This window comes from Carica papaya, chromosome 8, assembly GCF_054855325.1.
Source record: "Carica papaya isolate Zhongbai chromosome 8, ASM5485532v1, whole genome shotgun sequence".
Lineage (NCBI taxonomy): Eukaryota > Viridiplantae > Streptophyta > Magnoliopsida > Brassicales > Caricaceae > Carica > Carica papaya.
In genome coordinates this window covers 30,331,204-30,344,933 of record NC_142316.1, presented here as the reverse complement: position 1 = coordinate 30,344,933, position 13,730 = coordinate 30,331,204, and the positions used below count along the sequence as shown (strand labels likewise).

General features: G+C 34.6%; 2 protein-coding genes across 5 annotated transcripts; one reads left to right on the top strand and one right to left on the bottom strand.

Moving 5' to 3' along the window:
• Positions 1–471: 471 nt before the first annotated feature.
• Positions 472–8,664, bottom strand: LOC110822642 (uncharacterized). 4 transcript variants are annotated; one of them, XM_088210227.1, is made up of 10 exons: positions 8,212–8,664; positions 6,396–6,476; positions 5,810–6,286; positions 5,600–5,735; positions 5,292–5,454; positions 4,731–4,859; positions 4,220–4,414; positions 3,664–3,786; positions 3,404–3,532; positions 472–1,258 (listed from the first exon to the last, which is right to left on the bottom strand). In XM_088210227.1, the coding sequence occupies exons 1-9, from the start codon at positions 8,408–8,410 to the stop codon at positions 3,425–3,427; spliced, it is 1,611 nt and encodes a 536-aa protein (XP_088066353.1). In that variant the 5' UTR covers positions 8,411–8,664; the 3' UTR covers positions 472–1,258; positions 3,404–3,424. The 4 variants fall into 4 exon arrangements, with proteins under 4 accessions (XP_088066353.1, XP_021908493.2, XP_088066352.1 ...); XM_022052801.2 differs by lacking the exon at positions 472–1,258 and adding an exon at positions 3,014–3,305; XM_088210226.1 differs by lacking the exon at positions 472–1,258 and having other exon boundaries at positions 3,014–3,532.
• On the top strand, positions 767–2,844 carry LOC110822640 (uncharacterized). Its single transcript, XM_022052800.2, has one exon. It carries the CDS (start codon positions 767–769, stop codon positions 2,705–2,707), a length of 1,941 nt encoding a protein of 646 aa, XP_021908492.2. The 3' UTR covers positions 2,708–2,844.
• Positions 8,665–13,730: the final 5,066 nt, after the last annotated feature.

Genomic DNA, 13,730 nt, shown 5'->3' with positions numbered 1-13,730 from the left:
TGTTGTTAGCATAAAGTTCAAATTAAAAACATTATATTATGTGAATTCAGGCAAAAAAAAATGTTGGAACATGTACATGTTTCTCTTTTGTCATCTTTCTTCTATTTCTTTGTTATGGAAAAGGAAAAAAAAAACAAAACAGAAGTAACCAAGATCTTAGTGAGAATGAGTCTTGAACATATAATTAGGGAAGTTCAAGAAGGCTGTTTGGAAAAACTCAAACTAATATTAATTATAATATGACCATTTATATTTCTCTTTTGAATATTCCAATACGCTGACAGAAGTCAGTCTCAGTCCTCGGTTAACATAAACAAAGATGCAATGCAATTAAAACCCTTGCTGCTTCTTCAGAAAAAAAAAGTTGCGTTTTGGATCTTTTGAACATTTTAAGAAAAGAGGAGACTGGAAGGGATTTTTTTTTTTTTGTTTAATCATTTTGAAACTATTGGGTTCTGCCATTTTACAGAATTATATACAATTTGCAGCTTTATTAATTATTGTTATTATTAAATAATCTCCATTGACCCCTTTAAACAGTAACCAAAGACATAATGATTCAGACAGATTTAAAACTTTTCAGCACTACAAACTGTAAAGAAAAAGAGGAAACAAAAAAGAAAAAGCTAAATGAATATCTTTGACATAATTAACTTCCATTCATCCCCCGGTTTTCATGCCACAAGTCCCTCTCACCTTCCTGCAGCTAACTACCTCTCTGCCAATTTTTCTCATTGAACACCATCAGACAATCTGTGAAAACAACATGTGTTGTCAACTGTTCTTGCTTCTTCCGGTTCTATTCACAGCAGTGATAGCAGGACAGGTAAGAAGCGGTATAGATAGACTTTGCAATACAGATGACCTGAAAGGTTTAACAAGCTTCAAGGCCGGGATTTGGATTGACACTTCTGGTAGGCTGGGAAAATGGGATTTGAACAAAAGCTGCTGCAAATGGGAAGGTATTTCGTGCGATAATACTACAGGGAGAGTGACAGAAATCCGTCTCCCAGGATTTATTTCCGACAATGATTCTGTTTACCAATCTCAAATGGAAGGATGGTTATCGCCTTCAATAACACTTCTTGCCTCACTTGAAGTGCTTGATCTCGGTGGCCTCATTGGTCTCAGAGGCAGAATCCCTCCATTGATTGGTTTTCGACTTCCAAAGCTTCAAAAACTCTATCTTTATGGCAACAGGCTCAGTGGTTCAGTCCCAAAAAGCATTGGTAAGTTGGTGAGACTCCAAGAACTTCACCTGCAAGAGAACAGACTATCAGGATCTCTCCCATCTAGCCTTGGTAATCTGGAAAGTCTTAATACTCTACTTCTCTATTCAAATAGATTTTCTGGCTCAATACCAAAATCATTTAAAAACTCAAGGAATCTGGTACGTATGGATATTCATGACAACTTTCTAACTGGTCAAATACCACAAAAAATTGGAGAATTGCAGGTTCTGCAAGAGCTCGATCTTTCAAACAATCTGTTAAGTGGGAAAATTCCACTCTCAGTAGCCAATCTTACAGCCATCTCAATCATGTATCTGGACACGAATAATCTCACAGGAGTGATACCATTTCCTTCTAGTTCCGGTCAGATGCCTTCTCTTGGTTTTCTCAGGCTCCAGAACAACCAGCTAGTCGGTAGAATACCACCAAATTTCAGATATCTGTGCTCTCTGCAGAGAGTTTCCTTAGCAAACAACAAGCTTAAAGGAGCTATTCCTTCTGGTTTAGGCAGCCTAAAATCTTTGACAGAGTTGTATCTTAATGACAATCAGTTGTCTGGTCGTTTACCAAGATCACTAGCTCAACTTTCCCAACTTATTCTCCTAAACATTTCACATAATTTGATCGAAGAAACACTGCCTGATCAGCTGTCTTCCCTCCAAAACCTTCAATCACTGGATCTGTCATTTAACCTATTAAACTTCTCCTCAATACCGGTATGGCTAGCTAGATTGCCATCTCTCTCCAAACTTTACTTAGCAGGCTGTGGAATCAAAGGGCATATTCCAGATTTCTTGGCCACTACTCCAAGCCTCATACAGGAACTGGACTTGTCATCTAATCATCTAACTGGAGGCCTGCCAGAATGGCTTGGAACGCTCTCTCAGCTATATTTGTTAAACCTCTCAACAAACTCTTTGGTCTCAAAAATCCCAGATTCAATAACAGGCCTGGACAACTTAGGAGTGCTGGATCTTCACTCAAACAAGCTGACAGGCACCATCAAGAAGGTCTTTGAGATAGGAAACAGGTTTGGTGATGGTTCATTGACATATACTGATCTTTCAGATAACAGTTTCTCCAATGGAATCGAGCAAATCAGTCTTGAAGGACAGCAAAAGATTCAGTATCTCAATTTGTCACATAACTTTCTCAATGGCAGATTACCAGATTCAATAGGAGAACTCAAAGAGATGCTAAGTTTGGATTTAAGCCACAATAGGCTAGGATTGAGCTTGCCTGAGGCACTAGCAAATGCAAGCTTGTTAGAGACACTGAAGCTCCAGAGAAATCAGTTCGCAGGAAAAATACCAACTGGTTTTTTGAATCTGAGAAAGCTTAAGGAGCTAGATTTATCAGATAATCTTTTGGAGGGGCAAATTCCCGTTGGTAAACCTCTCAGTGACTTTCCTGAGAGCTCCTTTGCTAGAAACAAAGGTTTATGTGGGAAGCCTCTCGCTCCCTGTAAGCTTTAAGTTTATATGTTGAAAAATCCCTGTATGCCTGTAGGGCTTGAGATTCAGTTCGCATATACTTGTGGATTCAACATTACCATAAGAGGAATATGTTGTTATTCACAGTTGTAAATTGATTCTGGAAACACAATTTTCAACCAAAAATCACAAAATATTTTTTTCTAACTAAAAGTATCATTAATAGATTCCGCATAAACTTACGATGATAAATCCTTTAATATGATGATGACAAGAGCACATATCGGGGAGGCAAGTAACTCGTCAAGTTTATCAGTGGAACATAGACCACGATATGCAAGAACAGCATCCAAAAATGATCTCATCTATTTCTTTGCTAACATTCCATTTCACTTCTGAAGAAAATCTTTGTTGTTTACATGACTTTGAAACTCTAAACGCAGCCTACAAAATGATAAACATAGCAGCAACAAAAAAAACAAAAGGATCTTGGAAGACAGGCTTTTGCTTCTTCCTTGCCCATTTCCAGGCTAAATTTATCACCAACTCATGAATAAATGATTAGACTATAATCCTTGAAAATGTTATATGGGTGGGCCCAGATAAGCTGAACAGGTTTCCAAATCTTGATTTGCTGCCTCTGGTAAATAAGGTGAGGCATTCTAGAACATCAAGAAACGCACAAAGAAAAGGTATTGAAGTTAGCCATTTATTAAAAATATTAACTGTGGTTCTTACATTCTTTGAGCACTTATTAAGTCAAAGGGACTCTTGACTTATTGCAAGTTGATTGTAATGCATGTAGTCAATACCATTCAACCGTATACAACATAATATCTGCTCTGGAAGCTCCTCACTTTTGTTTCCCTGTTTAAGAATCCAATATTCCATAATAAATGCTTCTGAGCTTTGAAGAGTCACCAGAATAAAAACAAAGTAACAAAAGTAATAGAGAAACGCCTTTTTTTCTTCACTCCATGTACAGGGGGAAAAGTTACCTGAATTGTTAGGCCAACATCCAAGACGCAGAGCTTTAGCCTATCTAGGAATGCTTCAAATCCTTTTCTAGAGATGTAACTAAATCTGTGCATATCTATATCAATCTCAAAGTAATCTTCAGCCTACAAAAATTGATGATAGTTAGCCAAAGAAGAATAATGGTGAATCAATATACCCTTGATTTACTAATTTTTTCTTTTTCATTCTATCACTGAAAGACAATGCCAATTGACTCCCTGGTGTTAGTTTAATGACATGGTTCAGGAAACATGTTGGTTCAAGAAAAATGAGCTGTGTACATTTTAGCACAGATTATCCTAATAAAGAAGGTTAATGAAACCTAACAAGAAGATGCAATAAGGAAAACACTAAGGATTGTAACGAAAGAATGATCCAATAAGTTTGTAACCAAAGAAAAGAAGCACTAAGGATAGAAGAAAGAAAGAAACAGATTAAGCAGAATTGCATTTGCACATGTAAAAGGAAGTAATGCTAAACTATTTTTTTCCATATATTCACATAAATCATAAATCAATCAATCAGTGGCAAGCTTACAGAGTAAAATTCATGTTGTGGACGCGAAAGTACAGGCTTTTCATTATAAGCCTGCATAAGTTTTCTCTCTGCAGCACTTAAATGAAGATCATCTACATTTGCAACGCGACCTAGTATTTTCAGTCTTTCACGAAATGGGGCGATAGTATCTACAGGAAAACCTTTGACCTTTTCAACTTCATCATCGATTAATCTCTGTTTTGAAAGGGAATATGGATGCAAATCAATAAGAAATCACTCTAAAAAATGTATACATGAAGAAGAAATTAAAATTCTGAACATACATTAAACAGGAGTAAAGAACTCCAACAAGGACCAGTTGGGAAATTTGTCAAGTAAGCTCAAGATATCATAATCAAGAAAAGACTAACTTTTTTAGAGGAATCATGATCAAGAATAATTATCCCCAATGAAGGTTTGGGTTCTTGTTTTATGATCATACGGATACCTCAAACACTAGACAAATGAAGCAACATGTTTGGAACATAATCTTAAAAAGGCAACATCTTACTCTGATACTTTCTTGAAAATGGGGTGGGAGTTCCTTAGAGTAACTATCCGAAAGCTTAAAGTACAAAACAAAACTCATTCCTTCTCCATCAGCTTCACCCTGAAAAATTGCGGCAGGATATAATGGAATCTGTAATGTGAGGAAAGAAAATGGTCAGTTCAAACATAAGGAAAGAAACAAACGAATGTAATTGCATGCGTATGTACATACTTCTATATATGTAGATACAATATAATCAGTTCAAGCTCAAGAAATTTCCCGGAATATATGTATTAGATATAAATATAGAGAAAGCCTCATTTGTTGGTTCCAAATGAAAACTAACCATAAAGGATTAAGGAAGAAGATAAAGCAAACAAAACACCCAATGAAAAAAGATAAAAGCAGCCTATCCCAGAAAGATAAAAGATGAACACCAAGACTATTTTAAAGAATTCTCGAAATACACTATTGAAAAGAGCTAAATCTCTGTACAAGACAAATATGCAAGTCCCAGGGAATAGACATATTAAGCTTATTTATGCAAAAGAAAGAGACATGAGTAGCAAACTGTTGGAATACCTGAACGTTTACAACAAGAATAGGTGGAAGCTTCCCAGAAGAGCTAATAGCAGGAAGTTCCACATGCTGAGCTATATGATCTATTTTTCGCGGAGTTAAGAATACATCAACACCAAATGGATAGTACGCAGCATAGTTTGATGCAAAATCCTTCCTCTTGTCCCTGTCATGGAAAATATTAATTGCCAAGAGAAAGTTAAAAACATTTATCGCAATAAGATAGCCACCCACGTGATGCAGTATCTTACAAAATCTTTTTAAGAACTTAAACATAAGAGCTGTAGATGAGGATCCTTGCCTAGTCATACCTTAAATAATTATGTCCTCGAACTCTAAAACTACTTGGTTCAATGTTTGACCAACAATCAAACATTTTCTTTTCCACAGGGCAGAAAGGAACCTGAGAACCTGCTATTGGTCTCTGCAGCAGCATCTTGGAAGAAACTGAATATACAGAAGTAGAATAAGTTTAAAGTAGTCAAAGGGAAACCTTGACAAAGACTTGCTTAGGTACTCACATAGAGTGGCACTAGGATGCCCTTCCTTCCATTTAAATGATAATTTTAAGGCAGTCTTTTTCCTTGCGCTGGGAGGACTAGAGCTTAGTGATCTTCTCTTTTCAACTGTAGGGGCAATAGGAGCAAGACAAGGCAAACAATTGTTGGGAAGAATCCCACAGTTTTCCAACAACCCTTCCTGCTTGCTAGAGCCTTCATCCACAGAGGAGGAGATTTCATCAAGGAAGACAGGTTTTTTTGCTTCATTTGTTGAGCTGTCAGATTTCAATAAGGAACCACCATCATCTGAATTTGAAACCTGACCATTAGAATTTTTAGCAACTTCACTGACCGAATAGCGAGAGGAATTGCCAGCTGATATATCCCCTTGCCTATGCATGTGGTCAGTAAAAGAGGTGCGCCCCGCACCACTAATATCTCGAACAGATGACATGCTTGATGCAGATAGACCTTCAAAGTCATTTAAAGAAAACACATCTGCACATAAATGTGTATATACAATACAATGATAAACATGCCTAGCTAATCAGAAAGGGGGAAAAAAATCTTATCTACTTTAGATGTTAGACACCTCAAAATGTCCTACCATCCTGTACGCTTTCAAAGTCTTCATCGCAGTCAGACTCAAATATTGCAACTGAATCATACCATGCCTCTTCAGTGCTTCCTGCTTATGCCGTGACATGGTAACAGAAGGAGGTACGTATTAGAATGCAATTTTCAACTAAAGGGAAAAAGTGCTTAAATTAGGCATAACTTTATATAGGAAAAAAACTGAACTGATCTTAAAGGAAATGACAGCTCTGAGTATATATATATTAAATACGTCAATTAGATAGAAACAATAACCAAGAATGCTAAAATAGAAAAAAAGTAATTAGAATCAGTTTTCAAACCCAGCTCACTGTTAAGTTATCGGCAATAAAATAGCGATATCTAAAGAGGAAAAAGCACAGAGGGATAATGAATGAGAAAAAGTAAGGTATGAAATGTAATTTTGTAGAGGACATAACGAATTATAAATGTATTGAAAAATATAAAAAGGTGCAGAGGACTGGACTTAATCAAGCAACTAATCTGCAAAGTAGTGTTCGGCATAGTAAAAAACAAGCACATCAAATGAATGTCCAACAAAAGATTACAGAAGAAGGATCTTGATACCCTTTAGAAGATCTGTCTCTTCAAGTTATATACCAAAGGCTCTCTGATCAGTATTTACTTTTTCTTGCCACCATTCAAAACAATTTAGGCATCAACTCACTGAAAGTGCTTATAAAAACAAGGCATTGGCATCATCCACATGTACATTGGTAACAGTACATTATATTTGGGCTTCCCTACTCCTGTTTTGGTTAAGCAAGGGTCTAGACAAACATGATCACTTCTGCCATACCTTTCACCATTTACTACTTATAAGAGAAGTCCCACTTTATTAAATAGGCCCCTCTAACAGCTGGAAACAACAAAAAGCTGAGTCAGTGCAGCTCAGAGAAATGAACCCAGGTCCTAACAGTCAACTATCACTTACAGTTCCGCAGCCAGATTAATGATAAAGCAAGTCTCTTTAGTGCTCAAGTCTAAGCAAAAGCAATCTAAACCCAATTGTTAATTTGGAATAGATTAGAAGAAGATACCAGTCAATCACTATAAACCGCAGAAGAGGACTTCATCTACTATTTTCTAATTATATTAAAAATTTAACGTAGATGAAATTGGCAAATGATAAAGCACTTCCCAGGAAAAGAACATCCAAGGACAAAGCAAAGACTATGTATAGTTTCAAGATGGGGTATGATCCAGACGCATCTCAACTACTTGTTGATCATCAAAGAAGAAAGGTACCAAAGTTCTTTCCAGATACCCACTATACTTTTCCGAAAACTGAGCTTCTATTCATTAACAGTGTCATAATTTGGTCAGAAAAAAGAACCCCACACAAAACTTACTTTGCCTAAAGATCAGGCAAAACACGAATTACTCACCGGGACACACCACTGTACTTGGCTTTAAAGAGAGAGAGAGAGAGAGAGAGAGAGAGAGAGAGAGAGGGAGAGAGGGGTTATTGTGATCACATTTACCAATATAGACTCACTTTTAGGAAAAGAAAACAGCTACTTTAACTTATCTCTGTAGCCTATCACAGGCCTGCATTCCGAGCTAACAGATTAATCTGTTAGCTCAGGTAACAATTTCAGATCATCTAAACTCAAAAGTAAATCCCAAAACCTCTCATGCAAACCAACAGAAACGCAGAAAAGCCGACACCCACCAGACAAATCAACAAACAGACATGAACCACCGATCACATTTCACGGTAAACGGTAAATTGAATGTAAACAAGTTTTCATCACAAAAACAAGAGAATAGAGCGGTAGGGAGAGAGAGAGGGAAGGGGCGCGGACCTTGAAAAGTTTGGCTGGTGAAGGAAGCGCGGTGATGATCAGGTTGGGCGGACCTATCAACCCGGTCGAGTGATCTACGATCAGATAAGTGCGAAGAAACTCTTTTCTTAAGGGCCTTCCTTCTTTTTCGGTTCTTCTTCCTAGAGGAGCTCAATTTACCACCAACACAGCCCTGAGGAGTCGAGACACAAGCACCCATAACGCTGTTCTCTGTCGAGATTTACCAGCCAGCAACGATAACCACCATATCCAACCCAATATAAACAGACGAAAAAAGAGAGAAAAGAGAAAGGTGATATGGATTATAGACAGAGGAGTTTTCGTAGAGAGATAAAGTTAACCACACCCAACACCCAACTACCATATATGTTGGGGGGCGTTGAAAGAAAGAAGCGGAAGGAGGAGAGAAAATAGGCGTATCGTGTTTGAAAGTCAAACCAAAATATAATGAAAAATAGAACACGCAGACCAGTGACGGCAGTTTCATTGCCTTCCCTTTGCGTATTTGGGCCTTAAAGGCCTTTTGTTATTTTTCAGGAAGTGGGTGGGGAATGTGGGACCCACAGCTCCTGAACTATAAGCATTTACCACCACGTGGCGAAATTTGGTTCGGCAAGCGTGTGGATTTAGTCTTTGGAATAGATCAGTTTTTGTGGACCAGCTTTTCTATACATAGATTATACGGTGTTGTTTTATTCGCGTGTGATGTACAAAACGTCGTCGTTGCAGAGGCAGACTACTATTATATCATGATTTACCGTTTGACACCTCACATGCAGGGACAGTCCTTTTCACTTTCACACACTAATTATTATTTTCTTGTAATTATTTTGTTTTGTATTCTTATTATTTTTTCACGTTACTTCTAATTATTTCTAATCAATATGTATTTTAAATTTTATTTATTAATAAATAAAATAGAAATCAAAATGATTTATAGTGGAAAAATAATTCAGATTTTTTCGCAGTCATATAAAAATATTGAAGCAGATGAAGAATGAGGTGGGCAAAATCTTTGCCTGTAACATTATTGGGTTTGGGAAAATAGGTGACGTGAACTTTCATTGATAGTACAATTTTATATATATATATATACACACATGCATGATAAGAGGATATGAACAGTGGACTTACGTAAACTGGGTTGCTACACGACTTACCCAGATGAGTTTGTACCAACTTCATTAAAATTTGGAATTGTTTTGACCGGTACGGTAATTCCAGCAACATTTACTTCACATCTAAGTTTTCACCTACCCAGAGTAATTTTCTACAATTAAATTTACTCCCCCTTCTTTACCATCCATTTTTACCTTTTACGGTGGTGCAGTAAATAGCTCAAGTAGTAACAGACTATGGTCGAAGTTCAAGTGTTTTCTGGAGGGGGATTAAAATAAATTCATTTGCTTAACGTGGCATGTAATTGGAACTAAATTTACTGCCAATTATTTACATAAGCTTAATAAATATGAAGATTACTTTTTAATAATTGATGATATATTGAGTAGATTGAATCAATAAATGATTAAACACGTTTACCCATAATTCATAAATACAATTTTTTGACGATAATTTATTACATGATTCAACTTTAAACAAAATCAACGTTGAAATGTCTCGTTCAATCTACCCTTTATTTCTTTATATTGCGAAGAAAATGAGAAGAGAGTTAATAATTGAAATTTACTGATGTACAACTATTGTTAACATGAAAGACAGTAATAAAATTCCCACTAATTAGAAGAATAGTGGGGTTGTTCCCAAATGTATAGATATCACGGAAGAAGAAAGATACCTGTACTTACATAAATACACACACACACATATTATATACATAAAAAATGTGTTTGAGGTATAGATGAATTGGCAATGGGACCAATTTTGCGACAATGTGATGTCCAAATTAATGGGTGATAATTACTAAGTGGCAGGAGAAATAATACCGAGAATCTAAAAAAAAAAAAGGAGGAATTACAGTAGTTTGAATAAAGGTAAAATTAATTGAAAATAAAGTAATATTTTAAAAATAAAAATATATATTTATTATAATACTTCATTTTATTTTTAAAAAAAAAAAACTTAAAAAATATAATAAACAAGGGGGGGGGAGGGGGAAAGAAAAAATTAAAAGTAAATAATTAAAAATAAAAATATATATTTATTATAATACTTCATTTTATTTTTTTAAAAAAAAAACTTAAAAAATATAATAAACATGGGGGTGGGAGGGGGAAAGAAAAAATTAAAAGTAAATAATTTGATAGGGAAGAGCATGGGATGGTAACAGCTAGCATGGTATGTAAGGTAGGACCCCCGTGACTTAAATGCTGCCACCCCCCATTTCAATGATAAAATACTTTCAATGTTGCCACTACCCCACTTTTTTATGCTCCAAATAATCAACTGCTTTCCCCAATCTATTCCATTTATTAACTATGGAAAATCTAACGATAAGGTAATTTAATTATTTAAATTTTTATATTTTATTTTAATGTTTTTAATTTAAATTTTATTAAAAATATTAAATTCGTGATTCTGTAAATATATTATAAAATAATAGTTATCAATTAATTAACGTGTTTAGAATATTAAGTAGGATAGTAACTCTTAAAACTAATTTATAAGAAAGTGAAAAAGAAGAAACATCGTAGTAAGTTAAAATAAGAGTATCAGCGTATAATATTGGAGATGTCAACTGACATTTTTATTTGTATTTCGAATAAATTTATTATACAGAAATTAATTTTACATATATTAATAATATTTATAAGAAGCTGGGAACTGATTTAATTGTCGTAGTGTTTGACCTCACTTAAATCGAAGCTAAATTTTGTATCCTCTTTTCTCTCGAAAGCGTGCAAATTATATCAACCGGAGAAGGAGGCACGGGAATCCGCGTTAGTGGACCAACGTAATTATTACCCACTATGATTAAGGTCTTAGATAAAATAACTAACTAATATATAAAACGATTCGGTATAAATTATTAATTAATTCATGATGTATTTAGGTCTTAGAATATCTGATATGAAATAATGGTTATTATACCAACTAATCTAAAACGAGTCAGTACTAGATTAAAATATTAATTAACTCATTTGTTTAATCAAATGGGTTGTTTTTTAAATAATTAAATTTATATATTTATTAATTAAGAATATTTATAACCCGCAATCTCTTATGATTTAATAAATTAAATAAAGAAATTTAATGAACTTAGGAAGGCAGAAAAAACTTTAATCGGTAGATGTATGGATCTGGGTATTTAAATGCCGTTGTGGATGGCTTCTGATTTTATCGAAGAGAATTGTTTTCCTTCTTAAAAAAGGAAAAAAAAAAAAAAGAAGAAGAAGAAGAAGAAGAAGAAGAAAGAAAAAGCAGAGGTTGCGTAGGGTTTGGAAAAGCTAGTGATCTCTTCTTCGTCTACGCATCACAAAAATTGGTTTGTGAACGGAATTATTTAGTAGTTAGTAGTAAATGAGGTGAGTGGGTTTGTATGTATGTAGTACTCTAAAAGTATCGACATCCAACATTTACCAAATTATTGAAGTGATGCCTACTCAAGATTTATGAGTCGGTGGGTCTACCGATTGGTGCACGGGCAGGTATTCTGTGATCCTTTTCTTCTGCCGTCTTATTTTTTTTTTTTAATATCTTCTCTATTTTTTCTAATTAAAAAAGGAGAAACCAGTGAGATTGGAAGCTTCAGTGGCCACTTAAAACTAGATTTTTATATTTATGTCAAATAAAGATTATATGAAATCTGAAAATCAGCTTAAAAGTTGAAAAACTTTTGTTTTTTAATACTTCAATTTTCTTTGTAAACTAGTTAAAAAATATTTATTTGTGCAAACATAAAAAAGAAATCATTTCTAAATAAATTTACCATTCAATTGATTATAAATTAAATAAAACTATACATTTCATTTCTCAATCTTATCTTAAAATCCTTATCCAGAAAAATAATAATCAACATAAAATCCTGAATTGATTAAGTGAAAATATACATAATTATAAAATAATTAAAAGTAAACAAAAAAAATGATCAAGGTGAATATAATTCCTTCTTTTTTCTTATAGCTAGCTAGAGAATTAACATTTTCAAATTCATTTACTAAGAGATGTAGCCTTATAGATGTTTGTTGTTAACATAAATTTGAAACTCTCAATTCACGTATCCTAGTGTCTTACTAATAAAATTCTATGATGTCTCAGAAATATAATGTTATAAAAACATGAAGTATTAACTTAGATAAGTAGACTCCTAATAAGTTAAAAAAAATTAAAATAATTCCATCAATATAATCAATTGATTTAAAGCAATGAGTTAAGCAATATCTCAAAAATACCATATCATCATGCTAACCTCTTCTTGCATAGCCATGCAATAAATTTATCAGTAGAAATAATTTTAGATAATTTCATATATTCTAAGGACACTAATACTTAAATGAAAGAGACCTACAACCATGTCTTAATTTGTTGTCCCTATTGATTAAAAAAGAATCAGTTTTTTAGCCTGCCGTCCTCTCTCCCTCCAAATGTAACTCGCATCCGAAAGGACCATTTACTATATATAAATACCCATCAACAAGAGATGATGTTGTAAAATTTCGTAACTTAACTTCTCGTGTAGGTTACTGTGTCTCTTTGTTTGGAAAGATAACGAAGTTTCGTGGATGAAAAGATCCCACCAGAGATAAATACGTATGAACAAAAAATAGGATGCATGCCCACTTACGACATCCCCAGTTTGACCATCTAATTATAAAACACTATTGTTTCGTAGCGTTCAGGCTAAGGTGTATACTAACTAGGCCGAAGTAAAGAGTCCAATTTGGAGATAGCCATGAAAGCCTCAAAACCTGTCATCGACGGGGATAAAAAGCATATTGGTTTTCCCAAACTTAATTTTAAATAAGTTGTTATCATATTATGAAATTATATATTTATATTTATTAAAGTTAATAATAAAACATTATCAATCTTACCGATTTGATTAGTCAAATCATAATAAAATTTAACCTAAATGAACCAAGTGGGATTTATTGACTAAGCATTTCCCAACAATTTGGGGAATATAAACCAAATATAGTCAAGATGGCTACATAAACATGAATCATTTTCGGTCAGGAATTGGGGCTCCTAGGTGCCAACAAAATCCAATGGAATTATTTTGCATTCCCCACGAAGCGTTCAAACACGAGGCTTCCAGTTAGTATGTTGACAATAGTAACATGTAATTTTTGAATAGGCGCTAGGTCCCCACCTACCAAATTTTGACTGGTTGAGGTTCGTCGCAGTTCGACTAACGACGATGTTTATGTCATGTGATTGACTTTTTACTTTACAGCAATCACCTAAAAACGAAAATAACATATCGCCATGAGACGGTGGACAAGAGGCTTGTAAGGAGAGATGAAGAGAGAGATCGGTAAGCATCCACCGCTCTAAGCCGAGATCAAGGGTCAAGAACTCGGGGGCAATGAAGCGATAAACAAAAAGTTAAAACACTGTGA